We start from the raw sequence: 22,413 nt of genomic DNA, 5'->3' as shown, positions 1-22,413 counted from the left end.
TTACTAAGGGTTGGTTCACACCAGCGTTCTGCGGCGTTTTACTAAGGGACGGTTCACATGAGCGCTCTGCGGCGTCTTACTAAGGGTCGGTTCACACGAGCGTTCTGCGGCGTTTTACTAAGGGTTGGTTCACACGAGCGTTCTGCGGCGTCTTACTAAGGGTCGGTTCACATGAGCGCTCTGCGGCGTCTTACTAAGGGTTGGATCACACGAGCGTTCTGCAGCGTCTTACTAAGGGTCGGCTCACACGAGCGTTCTGTGGCGTCTTACTAAGGGTTGGTTCACACGAGCGTTCTGCGGCGTCTTACTAAGGGTTGGTTCACACGAGCGTTCTGTGTCGTCTTACTAAGGGTCGGTTCACACGAGCGTTCTGCTGCATCTTACTAAGGGTTGGTTCACACGAGCGTTCTGTGTCGTCTTACTAAGGGTCGGTTCACACGAGTGTTCTGCTGCATCTTACTAAGGGTCGGTTCACACGAGCGTTCTGCGGCGTTTTACTAAGGGTCGGCTCACACGAGCGTCCTGCGGCGTCTTACTAAGGGTTGGTTCACACGAGCGTTCTGCGGCGTCTTACTAAGGGTCGGTTCACACGAGCGTTCTGCGGCGTCTTACTAAGGGTCGGCTCACACGAGCGTTCTGTGGCGTCTTACTAATGGTCGGTTCACACGAGCGTTCTGCGGCGTCTTACTAAGGGTCGGTTCACATGAGCGTTCTGCTGCATCTTACTAAGGGTTGGTTCATACGAGCGTTCTGCGGCGTCTTACTAAGGGTCGGCTCACACGAGCGTTCTGCTGCGTCTTACTAAGGGTCGGCTCACACGAACGTTCTGCGGCGTCTTACTAAGGGTCGGCTCACACGAGCGTTCTGCGGCGTCTTACTAAGGGTCGGATCACACGAGCGTTCTGCGGCCTCTTACTAAGGGTCGGCTCACACGAGCGTTCTGCGGCGTCTTACTAAGGGTTGGCTCACACGAGCGTTCTGCAGCGTCTTACTAAGGGTCGGCTCACACGAGCGTTCTGCGGCGTCTTACTAAGGGTCGGCTCACACGAGCGTTCTGCGGCGTCTTACTAAGGGTCGGCTCACACGAGCGTTCTGCGGCGTCTTACTAAGGGTCGGCTCACACGAGCGTTCTGCTGCGTCTTACTAAGGGTCGGCTCACACGAGCGTTCTGCGGCGTCTTACTAAGGGTCGGATCACACGAGCGTTCTGTGGCGTCTTACTAAGGGTTGGATCACACGAGCGTTCTGCAGAGTCTTACTAAGGGTCGGATTACACGAGCGTTCTGTGGCGTCTTACTAAGGGTTGGTTCACACGAGCGTTCTGCGGTGTCTTACTAAGGGTAGGTTCACACGAGCGTTCTGCGGCATCTTACTAAGGGGTCGGTTCACACGAGCGTTCTGTGGCGTCTTACTAAGGGTTGGTTCACACGAGCGTTCTGCGGTGTCTTACTAAGGGTAGGTTCACACGAGCGTTCTGTGGCGTCTTACTAAGGGTTGGTTCACACGAGCGTTCTGTGGCGTCTTACTAAGGGTCGTTTCACACGAGCGTTCTGTGGCGTCTTACTAAGGGTCGGTTCACACGAGCGTTCTGCGGCGTCTTACTAAGGGTCGGTTCACATGAGCGTTCTGCTGCATCTTACTAAGGGTTGGTTCACACGAGCGTTCTGCGGCGTCTTACTAAGGGTTGGCTCACACGAGCGTTCTGCGGCGTCTTACTAAGGGTCGGTTCACACGAGCGTTCTGCGGTGTCTTACTAAGGGTAGGTTCACACGAGCGTTCTGCGGCATCTTACTAAGGGGTCGGCTCACACGAGCGTTCTGTGGCGTCTTACTAAGGGTTGGTTCACACGAGTGTTCTGCGGCGTCTTACTAAGGGTCGGCTCACACGAGCGTTCTGTGGCGTCTTACTAAGGGTCGTTTCACACGAGCGTTCTGTGGCGTCTTACTAAGGGTCGTTTCACACGAGCGTTCTGCGGCGTCTTACTAAGGGTCGGATCACACGAGCGTTCTGCGGCGTCTTACTAAGGGTCGGATCACACGAGCGTTCTGCGGCATCTTACTAAGGGGTCGGCTCACACGAGCGTTCTGTGGCGTCTTACTAAGGGTTGGTTCACACGAGCGTTCTGCGGTGTCTTACTAAGGGTAGGTTCACATGAGCGTTCTGTGGCGTCTTACTAAGGGTCGTTTCACACGAGCGTTCTGTGGCGTCTTACTAAGGGTCGTTTCACACGAGCGTTCTGCGGCGTCTTACTAAGGGTCGGCTCACACGAGCGTTCTGTGGCGTCTTACTAAGGGTCGTTTCACACGAGCGTTCTGCGGCGTCTTACTAAGGGTCGGTTCACACGAGCGTTCTGCGGCGTCTTACTAAGGGTCGGCTCACACGAGCGTTCTGTGGCGTCTTACTAAGGGTCGGTTCACACGAGCGTTCTGCGGCGTCTTACTAAGGGTCGGTTCACATGAGCGTTCTGCTGCATCTTACTAAGGGTTGGTTCATACGAGCGTTCTGCGGCGTCTTACTAAGGGTCGGCTCACACGAGCGTTCTGCTGCGTCTTACTAAGGGTCGGCTCACACGAACGTTCTGCGGCGTCTTACTAAGGGTCGGCTCACACGAGCGTTCTGCGGCGTCTTACTAAGGGTCGGATCACACGAGCGTTCTGCGGCGTCTTACTAAGGGTTGGCTCACACGAGCGTTCTGCAGCGTCTTACTAAGGGTCGGCTCACACGAGCGTTCTGCGGCGTCTTACTAAGGGTCGGCTCACACGAGCGTTCTGCGGCATCTTACTAAGGGTTGGCTCACACGAGCGTTCTGCAGCGTCTTACTAAGGGTCGGCTCACACGAGCGTTCTGCGGCGTCTTACTAAGGGTCGGCTCACACGAGCGTTCTGCGGCGTCTTACTAAGGGTCGGCTCACACGAGCGTTCTGCGGCGTCTTACTAAGGGTCGGCTCACACGAGCGTTCTGCTGCGTCTTACTAAGGGTCGGCTCACACGAGCGTTCTGCGGCGTCTTACTAAGGGTCGGATCACACGAGCGTTCTGTGGCGTCTTACTAAGGGTCGGATCACACGAGCGTTCTGCAGAGTCTTACTAAGGGTCGGTTCACATGAGCGTTCTGCTGCATCTTACTAAGGGTTGGTTGACACGAGCGTTCTGTGTCGTCTTACTAAGGGTCGGTTCACACGAGCGTTCTGCTGCATCTTACTAAGGGTTGGTTCACACGAGCGTTCTGTGTCGTCTTACTAAGGGTCGGTTCACACGAGTGTTCTGCTGCATCTTACTAAGGGTCGGTTCACACGAGCGTTCTGCGGCGTTTTACTAAGGGTCGGCTCACACGAGCGTCCTGCGGCGTCTTACTAAGGGTTGGTTCACACGAGCGTTCTGCGGCGTCTTACTAAGGGTCGGTTCACACGAGCGTTCTGCGGCGTCTTACTAAGGGTCGGCTCACACGAGCGTTCTGTGGCGTCTTACTAAGGGTCGGTTCACACGAGCGTTCTGCGGCGTCTTACTAAGGGTTGGTTCACACGAGCGTTCTGCGGCGTCTTACTAAGGGTCGGTTCACACGAGCGTTCTGCGGCGTCTTACTAAGGGTCGGCTCACACGAGCGTTCTGTGGCGTCTTACTAAGGGTCGGTTCACACGAGCGTTCTGCGGCGTCTTACTAAGGGTCGGTTCACATGAGCGTTCTGCTGCATCTTACTAAGGGTTGGTTCACACGAGCGTTCTGCGGCGTCTTACTAAGGGTCGGCTCACATGAGCGTTCTGCTGCGTCTTACTAAGGGTCGGCTTACACGAACGTTCTGCGGCGTCTTACTAAGGGTCGGCTCACACGAGCGTTCTGCGGCGTCTTACTAAGGGTCGGATCACACGAGCGTTCTGCGGCGTCTTACTAAGGGTCGGCTCACACGAGCGTTCTGCAGCGTCTTACTAAGGGTCGGCTCACACGAGCGTTCTGCGGCGTCTTACTAAGGGTCGGCTCACACGAGCGTTCTGCGGCGTCTTACTAAGGGTCATTTCACACGAGCGTTCTGCAGCGTCTTACTAAGGGTCGGTTCACACGAGCGTTCTGTGGCGTCTTACTAAGGGTCGGATCACACGAGCGTTCTGCGGCGTCTTACTAAGGGTCGGCTCACACGAGCGTTCTGCGGCGTCTTACTAAGGGTCGGATCACACGAGCGTTCTGCGGCGTCTTACTAAGGGTCGGCTCACACGAGCGTTCTGTGGCGTCTTACTAAGGGTCATTTCACACGAGCGTTCTGCAGCGTCTTACTAAGGGTCGGTTCACACGAGCGTTCTGTGGCGTCTTACTAAGGGTCGGATCACACGAGCGTTCTGCGGCGTCTTACTAAGGGTCGGCTCACACGAGCGTTCTGCAGCGTCTTACTAAGGGTCGGTTCACACGAGCGTTCTGTGGCGTCTTACTAAGGGTCGGCTCACACGAGCGTTCTGCGGCGTCTTACTAAGGGTCGGTTCACACGAGCGTTCTGTGGCGTCTTACTAAGGGTCGGATCACACGAGCGTTCTGCGGCGTCTTACTAAGGGTCGTTTCACACGAGCGTTCTGTGGTGTCTTACTAAGGGTAGGTTCACACGAGCGTTCTGTGGCGTCTTACTAAGGGTTGGTTCACACGAGCGTTCTGTGGCGTCTTACTAAGGGTCGTTTCACACGAGCGTTCTGCTGCGTTTTACTAAGGGTCGGATCACACGAGCGTTCTGCAGCGTCTTACTAAGGGTCTTTTCACACGAGCGTTCTGTGGCGTCTTACTAAGGGTTGGTTCACACGAGCGTTCTGTGGCGTCTTACTAAGGGTCAGCTCACACGAGTGTTCTGCAGCGTCTTACTAAGGGTCGGATCACACGAGCGTTCTGCGGCGTCTTACTAAGGGTTGGTTCACACGAGCGTTCTGCGGTGTCTTACTAAGGGTAGGTTCACACAAGCGTTCTGTGGCGTCTTACTAAGGGTTGGTTCACACGAGCGTTCTGTGGCGTCTTACTAAGGGTCGGTTCACACGAGTGTTCTGCTGAATCTTACTAAGGGTTGGTTCACACGAGCGTTCTGCGGTGTCTTACTAAGGGTCGGTTCACACGAGCGTTCTGCGGCGTCTTACTAAGGGTCGGCTCACATGAGCGTTCTGCTGCATCTTACTAAGGGTTGGTTCACACGAGCGTTCTGTGGCGTCTTACTAAGGGTCGGTTCACACGAGTGTTCTGCTGCATCTTACTAAGGGTTGGTTCACACGAGCGTTCTGCGGTGTCTTACTAAGGGTAGGTTCACACGAGCGTTCTGTGGCATCTTACTAAGGGGTCGGTTCACACGAGCGTTCTGTGGCGTCTTACTAAGGGTTGGTTCACACGAGCGTTCTGTGGTGTCTTACTAAGGGTAGGTTCACACGAGCGTTCTGTGGCGTCTTACTAAGGGTTGGTTCACACGAGCGTTCTGTGGCGTCTTACTAAGGGTCGGCTCACACGAGCGTTCTGCAGCGTCTTACTAAGGGTCGGATCACACGAGCGTTCTGCGGCGTCTTACTAAGGGTCGTTTCACACGAGCGTTCTGTGGCGTCTTACTAAGGGTCGTTTCACACGAGCGTTCTGCGGCGTCTTACTAAGGGTCGGTTCACACGAGCGTTCTGCGGCGTCTTACTAAGGGTTGGCTCACACGAGCGTTCTGCGGCGTCTTACTAAGGGTCGTTTCACATGAGCGTTCTGCGGCGTCTTACTAAGGGTTGGTTCACACGAGCGTTCTGCGTCTTACTAAGGGTCGGTTCACACGAGCGTTCTGCGGCATCTTACTAAGGGTCGGTTCACACGAGCGTTCTGCAGCGTCTTACTAAGGGTCGGTTCATACGAGCGTTCTGCGGTGTCTTATTAAGGGTTGGCTCACACGAGCGTTCTGCGGCGTCTTACTAAGGGTTGGTTCACACCAGCGTTCTGCGGCGTTTTACTAAGGGACGGTTCACATGAGCGCTCTGCGGCGTCTTACTAAGGGTCGGTTCACACGAGCGTTCTGCGGCGTTTTACTAAGGGTTGGTTCACACGAGCGTTCTGCGGCGTCTTACTAAGGGTCGGTTCACATGAGCGCTCTGCGGCGTCTTACTAAGGGTTGGATCACACGAGCGTTCTGCAGCGTCTTACTAAGGGTCGGCTCACACGAGCGTTCTGTGGCGTCTTACTAAGGGTTGGTTCACACGAGCGTTCTGCGGCGTCTTACTAAGGGTTGGTTCACACGAGCGTTCTGTGTCGTCTTACTAAGGGTCGGTTCACACGAGCGTTCTGCTGCATCTTACTAAGGGTTGGTTCACACGAGCGTTCTGTGTCGTCTTACTAAGGGTCGGTTCACACGAGTGTTCTGCTGCATCTTACTAAGGGTCGGTTCACACGAGCGTTCTGCGGCGTTTTACTAAGGGTCGGCTCACACGAGCGTCCTGCGGCGTCTTACTAAGGGTTGGTTCACACGAGCGTTCTGCGGCGTCTTACTAAGGGTCGGTTCACACGAGCGTTCTGCGGCGTCTTACTAAGGGTCGGCTCACACGAGCGTTCTGTGGCGTCTTACTAATGGTCGGTTCACACGAGCGTTCTGCGGCGTCTTACTAAGGGTCGGTTCACATGAGCGTTCTGCTGCATCTTACTAAGGGTTGGTTCATACGAGCGTTCTGCGGCGTCTTACTAAGGGTCGGCTCACACGAGCGTTCTGCTGCGTCTTACTAAGGGTCGGCTCACACGAACGTTCTGCGGCGTCTTACTAAGGGTCGGCTCACACGAGCGTTCTGCGGCGTCTTACTAAGGGTCGGATCACACGAGCGTTCTGCGGCCTCTTACTAAGGGTCGGCTCACACGAGCGTTCTGCGGCGTCTTACTAAGGGTTGGCTCACACGAGCGTTCTGCAGCGTCTTACTAAGGGTCGGCTCACACGAGCGTTCTGCGGCGTCTTACTAAGGGTCGGCTCACACGAGCGTTCTGCGGCGTCTTACTAAGGGTCGGCTCACACGAGCGTTCTGCGGCGTCTTACTAAGGGTCGGCTCACACGAGCGTTCTGCTGCGTCTTACTAAGGGTCGGCTCACACGAGCGTTCTGCGGCGTCTTACTAAGGGTCGGATCACACGAGCGTTCTGTGGCGTCTTACTAAGGGTTGGATCACACGAGCGTTCTGCAGAGTCTTACTAAGGGTCGGATTACACGAGCGTTCTGTGGCGTCTTACTAAGGGTTGGTTCACACGAGCGTTCTGCGGTGTCTTACTAAGGGTAGGTTCACACGAGCGTTCTGCGGCATCTTACTAAGGGGTCGGTTCACACGAGCGTTCTGTGGCGTCTTACTAAGGGTTGGTTCACACGAGCGTTCTGCGGTGTCTTACTAAGGGTAGGTTCACACGAGCGTTCTGTGGCGTCTTACTAAGGGTTGGTTCACACGAGCGTTCTGTGGCGTCTTACTAAGGGTCGTTTCACACGAGCGTTCTGTGGCGTCTTACTAAGGGTCGGTTCACACGAGCGTTCTGCGGCGTCTTACTAAGGGTCGGTTCACATGAGCGTTCTGCTGCATCTTACTAAGGGTTGGTTCACACGAGCGTTCTGCGGCGTCTTACTAAGGGTTGGCTCACACGAGCGTTCTGCGGCGTCTTACTAAGGGTCGGTTCACACGAGCGTTCTGCGGTGTCTTACTAAGGGTAGGTTCACACGAGCGTTCTGCGGCATCTTACTAAGGGGTCGGCTCACACGAGCGTTCTGTGGCGTCTTACTAAGGGTTGGTTCACACGAGTGTTCTGCGGCGTCTTACTAAGGGTCGGCTCACACGAGCGTTCTGTGGCGTCTTACTAAGGGTCGTTTCACACGAGCGTTCTGTGGCGTCTTACTAAGGGTCGTTTCACACGAGCGTTCTGCGGCGTCTTACTAAGGGTCGGATCACACGAGCGTTCTGCGGCGTCTTACTAAGGGTCGGATCACACGAGCGTTCTGCGGCATCTTACTAAGGGGTCGGCTCACACGAGCGTTCTGTGGCGTCTTACTAAGGGTTGGTTCACACGAGCGTTCTGCGGTGTCTTACTAAGGGTAGGTTCACATGAGCGTTCTGTGGCGTCTTACTAAGGGTCGTTTCACACGAGCGTTCTGTGGCGTCTTACTAAGGGTCGTTTCACACGAGCGTTCTGCGGCGTCTTACTAAGGGTCGGCTCACACGAGCGTTCTGTGGCGTCTTACTAAGGGTCGTTTCACACGAGCGTTCTGCGGCGTCTTACTAAGGGTCGTTTCACACGAGCGTTCTGCGGCGTCTTGCTCAAACACTAGCGAGAAGAAAAGCATTTTGTTAATTTACATGGGAGGCTTCAGGAATAAACGAGCCGAGGTGAAAAATTGGGATGGAGCGTGGCACTTGCGCAAACTACGCACCGGTATTGTCCATTCATTTAAATGGACAGCAGCACTTAAAAGGAACTTAATCAGCATAAAAAGGAGTTTAAAGGGGCACTATGGTGAAGATTTTTTAAAATGTAAAATATGTGCAAACACAGACAAATAAGAAGTAGGTTTCTTCCAGAGTAAAATGAGCCGTAAATTACTTTTCTCCTATGTTGTTGTCACTTACAGTAGGCAGTAGAAATCTGACATAAGTGACAGGTTTTGGACTAGTCCATCTCTTCATGGGGGATTCTCAGCAAGGCTTTTATTCTTTATAAAGCTATTCACTAAAAAGGAGTTAAACAATGATGCTGGCCAGCCTCCCTGCTGCCATTCACTAAGTGCTTTTGAAAATAACTACATTCCTGAGAATCCCCCCATGAAGAGATGGACTACTCCAAAACCTGCTGCTTCTGTCAGATTTCTACTACCTACTGTAAGTGATAGCAACATGGGAGAAAAGTCATTTATGGCTCATTTTACTCTGGAAAAAAAAATTCTTATTTGTATTGTTTGCACATATTTAAAATTTTACAATTTTTCGCCATAGTGCTCCTACCAGTCCCCTGCAGCCACTCACTCACTGATCCTCTAGTCCCGGAGGATCGATCAGTGACGGCTCAGGCACAGGGCAGCTGCAGGGGGGATCGTTCAGGGATGGCTCAGGCACAGGGCAGCTGCAGGGGGGATCGTTCAGGGATGGCTCAGGCACAGGGCAGCTGCAGGGGGGATCGTTTAGGGACGGCTCAGGCACAGGGCAGCTGCAGGGGGGATCGTTCAGGGATGGCTCAGGCACAGGGCAGCTGCAGGGGGGATCGTTCAGGGATGGCTCAGGCACAGGGCAGCTGCAGGGGGGATCGTTTAGGGACGGCTCAGGCACAGGGCAGCTGCAGGGGGGATCGTTCAGGGATGGCTCAGGCACAGTGCAGCTGCAGGGGGGATCGTTCAGGGATGGCTCAGGCACAGGGCAGCTGCAGGGGGGATCGTTCAGGGATGGCTCAGGCACAGGGCAGCTGCAGGGGGGATCGTTTAGGGACGGCTCAGGCACAGGGCAGCTGCAGGGGAGATCGGAGGATCGTTCAGGGACGGCTCAGGCACAGGGAAGCTGCAGGGGGGATCGTTCAGTGACGGCTCAGGCACAGGGCAGCTGCAGGGGAGATCAGAGGATCGTTCAGGGACGGCTCAGGCACAGGGAAGCTGCAGGGGGGATCGTTCAGTGACGGCTCAGGCACAGGGCAGCTGCAGGGGAGATCGGAGGATCGTTCAGGGACGGCTCAGGCACAGGGAAGCTGCAGGGGGGATCGTTCAGTGACGGCTCAGGCACAGGGCAGCTGCAGGGGGGATCGGAGGATCGTTCAGTGACGGCTCAGGCACAGGGCAGCTGCAGGGTGGGATCGGAGGATCGTTCAGTGACGGCTCAGGCACAGGGCAGCTGCAGGGGGATTGTTCAGTGATGGCTCAGGCACAGGGCAGCTGCAGGGGGGAGCGGAGGATCGTTCAGTGATGGCTCAGGCACAGGGCAGCTGCAGGGGGGAGCGGAGGATCGTTCAGTGACAGCTCAGGCACAGGGCAGCTGCAGGGAGGATCGTTCAGTGACGGCTCAGGCACAGGGCAGCTGCAGGGGGGATTGTTCAGTGACGGCTCAGGCACAGGGCAGCTGCAGTGGGGAGCGGAGGATCGTTCAGTGACGGCTCAGGCACAGGGCAGCTGCAGGGGGGATCGTTCAGTGACGGCTCAGGCACAGGGCAGCTGCAGGGGGGATCAGAGGATCGTTCAGTGACGGCTCAGGCACAGGGCAGCTGTAGGGGGGATCAGAGGATCGTTCAGTGACGGCTCAGGCACAGGGCAGCTGCAGGGGGTGTCAGAGGATCGTTCAGTGACGGCTCAGGCACAGGGCAGCTGCAGGGGGATCGTTCAGTGACGGCTCAGGCACAGGGCAGTTGCAGGGGGGATCAGAGGATCGTTCAGTGACGGCTCAGGCACAGGGCAGCTGCAGGGGGGATCAGAGGATCGTTCAGTGACGGCTCAGGCACAGGGCAGCTGCAGGGAGGATCAGAGGATCGTTCAGTGACGGCTCAGGCACAGGGCAGCTGCAGGGGGATTGTTCAGTGACGGCTCAGGCACAGGGCAGCTGCAGGGGGGATCGTTCAGTGACGGCTCAGGCACAGGGAAGCTGCAGGGGGGATCGTTCAGTGACGGCTCAGGCACAGGGCAGCTGCAGGGGGGATCGGAGGATCGTTCAGTGACGGCTCAGGCACAGGGCAGCTGCAGGGTGGGATCGGAGGATCGTTCAGTGACGGCTCAGGCACAGGGCAGCTGCAGGGGGATTGTTCAGTGACGGCTCAGGCACAGGGCAGCTGCAGGGGGGAGCGGAGGATCGTTCAGTGATGGCTCAGGCACAGGGCAGCTGCAGGGGGGAGCGGAGGATCGTTCAGTGATGGCTCAGGCACAGGGCAGCTGCAGGGGGATTGTTCAGTGATGGCTCAGGCACAGGGCAGCTGCAGGGGGGATCGGAGGATCGTTCAGTGATGGCTCAGGCACAGGGCAGCTGCAGGGGGGAGCGGAGGATCGTTCAGTGACGGCTCAGGCACAGGGCAGCTGCAGGGGGGATCGGGGGATCGTTCAGTGACGGCTCAGGCACAGGGCAGCTGCAGGGGGGATCAGAGGATCGTTCAGTGACGGCTCTGGCACAGGGCAGCTGCAGGGGGGATCAGAGGATCGTTCAGTGACGGCTCAGGCACAGGGCAGCTGCAGGGGGATCGTTCAGTGACGGCTCAGGCACAGGGCAGCTGCAGGGGGGATCAGAGGATCGTTCAGTGACGGCTCAGGCACAGGGCAGCTGCAGGGGGGATCAGAGGATCGTTCAGTGACGGCCCAGGCACAGGGCAGCTGCAGGGGGGATCGGAGGATCGTTCAGTGATGGCTCAGGCACAGGGCAGCTGCAGGGGGATCGGAGGATCGTTCAGTGACGTCTCAGGCACAGGGCAGCTGCAGGGGGATCGGAGGATCGTTCAGTGACGGCTCAGGCACAGGGCAGCTGCAGGGGGATCGGAGGATCGTTCAGTGACGGCTCAGGCACAGGGCAGCTGCAGGGAGGATCGTTCAGTGACGGCTCAGGCATAGGGCAGCTGCAGGGGGAGCGGAGGATCGTTCAGTGATGGCTCAGGCACAGGGCAGCTGTAGGGGGGGATCAGAGGATCGTTCAGTGACGGCTCAGGCACAGGGCAGCTGCAGGGAGGATCGTTCAGTGACGGCTCAGGCACAGGGCAGCTGCAGGGGGAGCGGAGGATCGTTCAGTGACGGCTCAGGCACAGGGCAGCTGTAGGGGGGGATCAGAGGATCGTTCAGTGACGGCTCAGGCATAGGGCAGCTGCAGGGGGGATCGTTCAGTGATGGCTCATGCACAGGGCAGCTGCAGGGGGGATCGTTCAGTGACGGCTCAGGCACAGGGCAGCTGCAGGGGGGATCGTTCAGTGACGGCTCAGGCACAGGGCAGCTGCAGGAAGGATCGTTCAGTGACGGCTCGTGCACAGGGCAGCTGCAGGGGGGATCGTTCAGTGATGGCTCAGGCACAGGGCAGCTGCAGGGGGGATCGTTCAGTGACGGCTCAGGCACAGGGCAGCTGCAGGGGGGATCGGAGGATCGTTCAGTGACGGCTCAGGCACAGGGCTGCTGCAGGGATGATCGGAGGATTGTTCAGTGACGGCACAGGGCAGCTGCAGGGGGGATCGGAGGTTCGTTCAGTGACGGCTCAGGCACAGGGCAGCTGCAGGGGGGATCGGAGGATCGTTCAGTGACGGCTCAGGCACAGGGCAGCTGCAGTGGGGATCGGAGGATCGTTCAGTGACGGCTCAGGCACAGGGCAGCTGCAGGAAGGATCGGGGGACCGTTCAGTGACGGCTCAGGCACAGGGCAGCTGCAGGGGGATCGGAGGATCGTTCAGTGACGGCTCAGGCACAGGGCAGCTGCAGGGGGGATCGGAGGATCGTTCAGTGACGGCTCAGGCACAGGGCAGCTGCAGGGGGGATCGGAGGATCGTTCAGTGACGGCTCAGGCACAGGGCAGCTGCAGGGAGGATCGTTCAGTGACGGCTCAGGCACAGGGCAGCTGCAGGGGGGATCGGAGGATCGTTCAGTGATGGCTCAGGCACAGGGCAGCTGCAGGGGGCATCGGAGGATCGTTCAGTGACGGCTCAGGCACAGGGCAGCTGCAGAGGGCATCGGAGGATCGTTCAGTGATGGCTCATGCACAGGGCAGCTGCAGGGGGGATCGGAGGATCGTTCATTGACGGATCAGGCACAGGGCAGCTGCAGGGGGGATCGTTCAGTGATGGCTCAGGCACAGGGCAGCTGCAGGGGGGATCGTTCAGTGACGGCTCAGGCACAGGGCAGCTGCAGGGGGGATCGGGGGATCGTTCAGTGATGGCTCAGGCACAGGGCAGCTGCAGGGGGCATCGGAGGATCGTTCAGTGACGGCTCAGGCACAGGGCAGCTGCAGGGGGGGATCGGAGGATCGTTCAGTGATGGCTCATGCACAGGGCAGCTGCAGGGGGGATCGGAGGATCGTTCATTGACGGATCAGGCACAGGGCAGCTGCAGGGGGGATCGTTCAGTGATGGCTCAGGCACAGGGCAGCTGCAGGGGGGATCGTTCAGTGACGGCTCAGGCACAGGGCAGCTGCAGGGGGGATCGGGGGATCGTTCAGTGATGGCTCAGGCACAGGGCAGCTGCAGGGGAGATCGGAGGATCGTTCAGTGACGGCACAGGGCAGCTGTAGGGGGGATCGTTCAGTGATGGTTCATGCACAGGGCAGCTGCAGGGGGGATCGGAGGATCGTTCAGTGACAGCTCAGGCACAGGGCAGCTGCAAGGGGGATCGTTCAGTGACGGCTCAGGCACAGGGCAGCTGCAGGGGAGATCGGAGGATCGTTCAGTGACGGCTCAGGCACAGGGCAGCTGCAGGGGAGATCGGAGGATCGTTCAGTGACGGCACAGGGCAGCTGCAGGGGGATTGTTCAGTGACGGCTCAGGCACAGGGCAGCTGCAGGGGGATTGTTCAGTGACGGCTCAGGCACAGGGCAGCTGCAGGGGGGAGCGGAGGATCGTTCAGTGATGGCTCAGGCACAGGGCAGCTGCAGGGGGGAGCGGAGGATCGTTCAGTGATGGCTCAGGCACAGGGCAGCTGCAGGGGGATTGTTCAGTGATGGCTCAGGCACAGGGCAGCTGCAGGGGGGATCGGAGGATCGTTCAGTGATGGCTCAGGCACAGGGCAGCTGCAGGGGGGAGCGGAGGATCGTTCAGTGACGGCTCAGGCACAGGGCAGCTGCAGGGGGGATCGGGGGATCGTTCAGTGACGGCTCAGGCACAGGGCAGCTGCAGGGGGGATCAGAGGATCGTTCAGTGACGGCTCAGGCACAGGGCAGCTGCAGGGGGGATCAGAGGATCGTTCAGTGACGGCTCAGGCACAGGGCAGCTGCAGGGGGATCGTTCAGTGACGGCTCAGGCACAGGGCAGCTGCAGGGGGGATCAGAGGATCGTTCAGTGACGGCTCAGGCACAGGGCAGCTGCAGGGGGGATCAGAGGATCGTTCAGTGACGGCCCAGGCACAGGGCAGCTGCAGGGGGGATCGGAGGATCGTTCAGTGATGGCTCAGGCACAGGGCAGCTGCAGGGGGATCGGAGGATCGTTCAGTGACGTCTCAGGCACAGGGCAGCTGCAGGGGGATCGGAGGATCGTTCAGTGACGGCTCAGGCACAGGGCAGCTGCAGGGGGATCGGAGGATCGTTCAGTGACGGCTCAGGCACAGGGCAGCTGCAGGGAGGATCGTTCAGTGACGGCTCAGGCATAGGGCAGCTGCAGGGGGAGCGGAGGATCGTTCAGTGATGGCTCAGGCACAGGGCAGCTGTAGGGGGGGATCAGAGGATCGTTCAGTGACGGCTCAGGCACAGGGCAGCTGCAGGGAGGATCGTTCAGTGACGGCTCAGGCACAGGGCAGCTGCAGGGGGAGCGGAGGATCGTTCAGTGACGGCTCAGGCACAGGGCAGCTGTAGGGGGGGATCAGAGGATCGTTCAGTGACGGCTCAGGCATAGGGCAGCTGCAGGGGGGATCGTTCAGTGACGGCTCAGGCACAGGGCAGCTGCAGGGGGGATCGTTCAGTGATGGCTCATGCACAGGGCAGCTGCAGGGGGGATCGTTCAGTGACGGCTCAGGCACAGGGCAGCTGCAGGGGGGATCGTTCAGTGACGGCTCAGGCACAGGGCAGCTGCAGGAAGGAACGTTCAGTGACGGCTCATGCACAGGGCAGCTGCAGGGGGGATCGTTCAGTGATGGCTCAGGCACAGGGCAGCTGCAGGGGGGATCGTTCAGTGACGGCTCAGGCACAGGGCAGCTGCAGGGGGGATCGGAGGATCGTTCAGTGACGGCTCAGGCACAGGGCTGCTGCAGGGATGATCGGAGGATCGTTCAGTGACGGCACAGGGCAGCTGCAGGGGGGATCGGAGGTTCGTTCAGTGACGGCTCAGGCACAGGGCAGCTGCAGGGGGGATCGGAGGATCGTTCAGTGACGGCTCAGGCACAGGGCAGCTGCAGTGGGGATCGGAGGATCGTTCAGTGACGGCTCAGGCACAGGGCAGCTGCAGGAAGGATCGGGGGACCGTTCAGTGACGGCTCAGGCACAGGGCAGCTGCAGGGGGATCGGAGGATCGTTCAGTGACGGCTCAGGCACAGGGCAGCTGCAGGGGGGATCGGAGGATCGTTCAGTGACGGCTCAGGCACAGGGCAGCTGCAGGGGGGATCGGAGGATCGTTCAGTGACGGCTCAGGCACAGGGCAGCTGCAGGGAGGATCGTTCAGTGACGGCTCAGGCACAGGGCAGCTGCAGGGGGGATCGGAGGATCGTTCAGTGATGGCTCAGGCACAGGGCAGCTGCAGGGGGCATCGGAGGATCGTTCAGTGACGGCTCAGGCACAGGGCAGCTGCAGGGGGCATCGGAGGATCGTTCAGTGATGGCTCATGCACAGGGCAGCTGCAGGGGGGATCGGAGGATCGTTCATTGACGGATCAGGCACAGGGCAGCTGCAGGGGGGATCGTTCAGTGATGGCTCAGGCACAGGGCAGCTGCAGGGGGGATCGTTCAGTGACGGCTCAGGCACAGGGCAGCTGCAGGGGGGATCGGGGGATCGTTCAGTGATGGCTCAGGCACAGGGCAGCTGCAGGGGGCATCGGAGGATCGTTCAGTGACGGCTCAGGCACAGGGCAGCTGCAGGGGGGGATCGGAGGATCGTTCAGTGATGGCTCATGCACAGGGCAGCTGCAGGGGGGATCGGAGGATCGTTCATTGACGGATCAGGCACAGGGCAGCTGCAGGGGGGATCGTTCAGTGATGGCTCAGGCACAGGGCAGCTGCAGGGGGGATCGTTCAGTGACGGCTCAGGCACAGGGCAGCTGCAGGGGGGATCGTTCAGTGATGGCTCAGGCACAGGGCAGCTGCAGGGGAGATCGGAGGATCGTTCAGTGACGGCACAGGGCAGCTGCAGGGGGGATCGTTCAGTGATGGTTCATGCACAGGGCAGCTGCAGGGGGGATCGGAGGATCGTTCAGTGACAGCTCAGGCACAGGGCAGCTGCAAGGGGGATCGTTCAGTGACGGCTCAGGCACAGGGCAGCTGCAGGGGAGATCGGAGGATCGTTCAGTGACGGCTCAGGCACAGGGCAGCTGCAGGGGAGATCGGAGGATCGTTCAGTGACGGCACAGGGCAGCTGCAGGGGGATTGTTCAGTGACGGCTCAGGCACAGGGCAGCTGCAGGGGGATTGTTCAGTGACGGCTCAGGCACAGGGCAGCTGCAGGGGGGATCGTTCAGTGACGGCTCAGGCACAGGGCAGCTGCAGGGGGATCGTTCAGTGACGGCTCAGGCACAGGGCAGCTGCAGGGGGGGATCGGGGGATCGTTCAGGGACGGCTCAGGCACAGGGCAGCTGCAGGGGGGAATCGGAGGATTGTTCAGTGACGGCTCAGGCACAGGGCAGCTGCAGGGGGGATTGTTCAGTGACGGTTTAGGCACAGGGCAGCTGCAGGGGGGTCGGAGGATTGTTCAGTGACAGCTCAGGCACAGGGCAGCTGCAGGGAGGATCGTTCAGTGACGGCTCAGGCACAGGGCAGCTGCAGGGGGGATTGTTCAGTGACGGCTCAGGCACAGGGCAGCTGCAAGGGGGATCGGAGGATTGTTCAGTGACAGCTCAGGCACAGGGCAGCTGCAGGGGGGATCGTTCAGTGACGGCTCAGGCACAGGGCAGCTGCAAGGGGGATCGGAGGATTGTTCAGTGACAGCTCAGGGACAGGGCAGCTGCAAGGGGGATCGGAGGATCGTTCAGTGACGGCTCAGGCACAGGGCAGCTGCAGGGGGGATCGTTCAGTGACGGCTCAGGCACAGGGCAGCTGCAGGGGGATTGTTCAGTGACGGCTCAGGCACAGGGCAGCTGCAGGGGGATCGTTCACTGATGGCTCAGGCACAGGCAGCTGCAGGGGGGGTCATTCAGTGATGGCTCAGGCACAGGGCAGCTGCAGGGGGATTGTTCAGTGATGGCTCAGGCACAGGGCAGCTGCAAGGGGGATTGGAGGAGCGTTCAGTGACGGCTCAGGCACAGGGCAGCTGCAGGGGGGATCGGAGGATCATTCAGTAACGGCTCAGGCACAGGGCAGCTGCAGGGGGATTGTTCAGTGACGGCTCAGGCACAGGGCAGCTGCAGGGGGATTGGAGGATAGTTCAGTGACGGCTCAGGCACAGGGCAGCTGCAGGGGGATTGTTCAGTGACGGCTCAGGCACAGGGCAGCTGCAGGGGGTATCAGAGGATCGTCCAGTGAAGGCTCAGGCACAGGGCAGCTGCAGGGGGGATCGGAGGATCGTTCAGTGACGGCTCAGGCACAGGGCAGCTGCAGGAGGATCGTTCAGTGAAGGCTCAGGCACAGGGCAGCTGCAGGGGGGATTGGAGGATCGTTCAGTGACGGCTCAGGCACAGGGCAGTTGCAGAGGGCTGGTAGAAGCTCCAGGTATTTTTTTTTTTATGCTGATGTAGGTTCACTTCAAGCACCGAGCGCCGTGGCCATCATATACCGTCACGCAGAAGGTCGTGTGAACCAGTCCTAAGTGTCAATAATGAAAACAAGCACTGAGAAAGCCGCATGCATTGTGTTGAAGGTGACCTGTCGTCTCTGTTTTTCCTGCAGTGAGCTCTGAGGTTGGACGGGCAGTGTGGCTCCGCTTCTCTCCTCCATTACCGGCCGCGGGTCCCCAGCCTAGCTTCATGGCCCATCTGGCAGGCGCCGCTGTTGGCATCAGTATGGGTCTGACCATTCTGCGCAGCTATGAGGAGAATCTCCAGGACCAGTGTGGTTGGTGGGTCATCCTGCTCTGCTATGCCACCTTCCTGGCCTTCGCCATCTTCTGGAATGTGTTTGCTTACGACCTGCTTGGCGTACAGATCCCGCATCCCCCCTGACCTCTGACCCAGCCAGTGCCACAATTTGGTGCTAAACTGAACCTTTTCCTTCACCCCTCGGCAAAGACTTGACTTTGTGGACTGCTGGTGCTCCCATCAGCACGGAGCTGAACAGGATTGTACTGGTTCACGGTTATGCGCTGGGAGGGGGTCCTCAGTGGCCCCCTGCACTGAAATGTGATGCTGTTTGCTTTGTATGTGGTCAGGTGATTTTATAATCTGATTTTTCTTTCCTTTGTTAGTCTAAGTTCTTCTTGCCTGTGCATAAAGCAACTAGAAGGTGGGGGATCAGCGGGTTATCGGGCCTAGAATCACTCAAACCATCTAAGAACAAAGTCATCCCAGTTTGTGTTGATCAATCACACAACCCTTTACTGGGAACGGATCTTGGAAACATGGGGTCAGTGTGTGACAGTATTCCACCCAGAAGTGTGTGTGTGTGTGCGAGCCCGAGTGTGTGGAAGTCTGATCAGCAAGCAATCTAGAAATCTCGTCTGAGGGTAAAGGTGCTGAAAGACTGAGGTGTTCCACCACTCTGGACTGGAGTTACGTAGAGTTATCTCCCGCTATGTGGCAATGTTTAGCTGGACAGTATCGGGCAGAGGAAGTATTATTGAGAGGTTAGTAGAATTGTCTGAAATACTGCAGTTGTCTACACACACCCCAACAAGATCCTCCTGAATGTTCTCCAATGCTCTTCAGCTTGGGAGGACCAAAAACCTTTGTGTATTTCAGCTCTACTGGTTTCCCATTCAAATGATAACATCTAGGAGGATAGACTGTAGGTGCAGCCAACCCCTACATTTAGGACATGCTGAAAAAGGGGCGGGGCTTTTAGGCTACTGCATGCTGTCAGTCACAATACTCTCTGTATGAGCTCTGGCTCATAAGAAACCTTCCACAGCTTTCCAGATACTTAGCTCCCATAATGCTTAGCAACAAATCAGGCAACATTGTAGAGAGATTGCTAAAGAGATGCTACTACTGCCTTGTATGCAACTTGACCAATCAAAACTATTAGGAAATACATTGGACAGCGTCTGGAATGTACCTTTATTTATTATTATGGTTATTGATTTATATAGAACAGATCTTGGGTAGATCAGGTTCAAGAACTGCTAATTATGCACCTGACAAGCTGCCTGTTACGAGCCAGCAACTCCTGGATCTCACTAGCTCCGCGCAAAGGTCTGGTTCAGTCTTACACATTACTGCTCCATTTGAAATTTCCATATTAGTTGCATTTGATCATCACTCATAGTATCCATCAGTCTGACTGCAAATCTGCATAAAGCTTAAGCTGGTCTGGCCACTTCATTCATTGAATTGTAGGTTTCTCCTCCGTCTGTCAGTGATTGGTCGCTGTGCTTCACAGAGGCTCTCCTCCATCTGTCAGTGATTGGCGGCCGTCCTTCACAGAGGCTATCCTCCGTCTGTCAGTGATTGGTGGCTGTCCTTCACAGAGGCTCTCCTCCCGCTGTGGTCAGTGATTGGTGGCTGTCCTTAACAGAGGCTCTCCTCCCGCTGTGGTCAGTAATTGGTGGCCGTCCTTCACAGAGGCTCTCCTCTATCTGTCAGTGATTGGTGGCCGTCCTTCACAGAGGCTCTCCTCCCGCTGTGGTCAGTGATTGGTGGCTGTCCTTCACAGAGGCTCTCCTCCATCTGTCAGTGATTGGCGGCCGTCCTTCACAGAGGCTCTCCTCTGTCTGTCAGTGATTGGTGGCTGTCCTTCACAGAGGCTCTCCTCCATCTGTCAGTGATTGGTCGCTGTCCTTCACAGAGGCTCTCCTCCATCTGTCAGTGATTGGTGGCTGTCCTTCACAGAGGCTCTCCTCCATCTGTCAGTGATTGGCGGCCGTCCTTCACAGAGACTCTCCTCCGTCTGTCAGTGATTGGCGGCCGTCCTTCACAGAGGCTCTCCTCCATCTGTCAGTGATTGGCGGCCGTCCTTCACAGAGACTCTCCTCCGTCTGTCAGTGATTGGCGGCCGTCCTTCACAGAGGCTCTCCTCCGTCTGTCAGTGATTGGTCGCTGTCCTTCACAGAGGCTCTCCTCCATCTGTCAGTGATTGGCGGCCGTCCTTCACAGAGGCTCTCCTCTGTCTGTCAGTGATTGGTGGCCGTCCTTCACAGAGGCTCTCCTCCGTCAGTGATTGGTGGCCGTCTTTCACAGAGGCTTTCCTCCATCTGTCAGTGATTGCTGGCCGTCCTTCACAGAGGCTCTCCTCCATCTGTCAGTGATTGGCGGCCGTCCTTCACAGTGGCTCTCCTCCCGCTGTCAGCGATTGGTGGCCGTCCTTCACAGAGGCTCTCCTCCCCCTGACGTCAGTGATTGGTCGCTGTCCTTCACAGAGGCTCTCTTCTGTTAGTGATTGGTGGCTGCCCTTCACAGAGGCTCTCCTCCGTCTGTCAATGATTGGTCACCATCCTTCACAGAGGCTCTCCTCCATCTGTCAGTGATTGGTGGCCGTCCTTCACAGAGGCTCTCCTCCCCTGTTGTCAGTGATTGGTTGCTATCCTTCACAGAGGCTCTCCTCTGTCTGCCAGTGATCGGTCACTGTCCTTCACAGAGGCTCTCCTCCATCTGTCAGTGATCAGTCACCGTCCTTCACAGAGGCTCTCCTCTGTCTTTCATTGATCGGTCGCCATACTTCACAGAGGTTCTCCTCCGTCTGTCAGTGATCGGTCACTGTCCTTCACAGAGGCTCTCCTCCATCTGTCAGTGATTGTTGGCTGTCCTTCACAGAGGCTCTCCTTCGTCTGTCAGTGATCAGTCACCGTCCTTCACAAAGGCTCTCCTCTATCTATCAGTGATCAGTCACCATCCTTCACAGAGGCTCTCCTCCATCTGTCAGTGATTGGTGGCCGTCCTTCACAGAGGCTCTCCTCCCCTGTTGTCAGTGATTGGTTGCTGTCCTTCACAGAGGCTCTCCTCCATCTGTCAGTGATCAGTCACCGTCCTTCACAGAGGCTCTCCTCTGTCTTTCATTGATCGGTCGCCATACTTCACAGAGGTTCTCCTCCGTCTGTCAGTGATCAGTCACCGTCCTTCACAGAGGTTCACCTCGGTCTGTCAGTGATTGGTCACTGTCCTTCCCAGAGGTTCTCCTCCGTCTGTCAGTGATCAGTCACTGTCCTTCACAGAGGTTCTCCTTCGTCTGTAAGTGATCAGTCACCGTCCTTCACAGAGGTTCTCCTCCGTCTGTCAGTGATCAGTCACCGTCCTTCACAGAGGCTCTCCTCTGTCTTTCATTGATCGGTCGCCATCCTTCACAGAGGCTCTCCTCCGTCTGTCAGTGATCGGTCACCGTCCTTCACAGAGGCTCTCCTCCATCTGTCAGTGATTGTTGGCTGTCCTTCACAGAGGCTCTCCTCTATCTGTCAGTGATTGGTCACTGTCCTTCACAGAGGTTCTCCTCCGTCTGTCAGTGATCAGTCACCGTCCTTCACAAAGGCTCTCCTCTATCTGTCAGTGATCAGTCACCGTCCTTCACAGAGGCTCTCCTCCGTCTGTCAGTGATTGGTCACTGTCCTTCACAGAGGTTCTCCTCCGTCTGTCAGTGATCAGTCACTGTCCTTCACAGAGGTTCTCCTCCGTCTGTCAGTGATCAGTCACCGTCCTTCACAAAGGCTCTCCTCTATCTGTCAGTGATCAGTCACCGTCCTTCACAGAGGTTCTCCTCCGTCTGTCAGTGATCAGTCACTGTCCTTCACAAAGGCTCTCCTCTATCTGTCAGTGATCAGTCACCGTCCTTCACAGAGGTTCTCCTCCGTCTGTCAGTGATCAGTCACCGTCCTTCACAAAGGCTCTCCTCCATCTGTCAGTGATCAGTCACCATCCTTCACAGAGGTTCTCCTCCATCTGTCAGTGATTGGTGATAGTCCCTAACAGAAGCTCTCTTCCCTCTCAGTGGTTGAGTGCTGTCCCTCACAGAGGCTCTTCTCCCTGTCAGTGATTGGTCACCATCCTTCTTTTTGTGCGGCAGTCTGACACACATACGGTGCTGGTGAGCTAGCCTGACATGCTTGTGCGGCACACTAAATTTTCTTTTCAACAGTTGGCGGCCTGCAGAGGAGCCGCCTCTTATGGTATCATTACTTTCTCCAGTGATTATATCTTGTGTGTTTACAGGCCTCCGTCTGGGCGGGAATCCTGATTGGCTGCTATGAGTGAATGCAGCAATGCTAGTGTTGGGTTTTGCTATCACTGATACTCGGAGAGGGGGGGGGGGGGGGGGTGGGTAACACCAAAACAATCAGTCTGGTCCTCTTCATACACAATCAACACGAAGCAGACAAGATGGCTGCACATCCGTATCTTACCGATTTCACAGACGACTGTTACACCCAATAATCACCGTACTGCCTTCCGAGTGCGTCAGACCTACAATGTAGCTACTGCTCATGTGCACTGATACAGCAATGCGAATGTTACTCTATGAAAGCCATGAATACGTCTCCAGAATTAGCCCCTCCCCATTACTCCGCCTCCAGGCCAGACATGTGTCTGCAGCTGCTGGGGTCCCAGCGAGTATAATGTGACGAG

The 22,413-nt window shown here is 57.4% G+C and overlaps 1 protein-coding gene across 1 annotated transcript in view; it reads left to right on the top strand.

Annotated features, from left to right (window-relative positions):
- RHBDL1 (rhomboid like 1) overlaps nt 1-22,069 on the top strand; it is a 217,438-nt gene extending 195,369 nt beyond the window's left edge. The window contains exon 8 of the mRNA XM_068243462.1: nt 17,597-22,069. Within this exon, the coding sequence (XP_068099563.1) occupies nt 17,597-17,868 (272 nt within the window). The 3' untranslated portion in view covers nt 17,869-22,069. The remainder of the gene's footprint in view (nt 1-17,596) is intronic.
- The last annotated feature ends 344 nt before the right edge of the window (nt 22,070-22,413 follow it).

Source organism: Hyperolius riggenbachi, chromosome 7, assembly GCF_040937935.1.
Source record: "Hyperolius riggenbachi isolate aHypRig1 chromosome 7, aHypRig1.pri, whole genome shotgun sequence".
Taxonomy (NCBI): Eukaryota; Metazoa; Chordata; class Amphibia; order Anura; family Hyperoliidae; genus Hyperolius; species Hyperolius riggenbachi.
The sequence above is the reverse complement of the archived record's forward strand: the minus strand, read 5'-3'. Positions and strand labels throughout refer to the sequence as shown.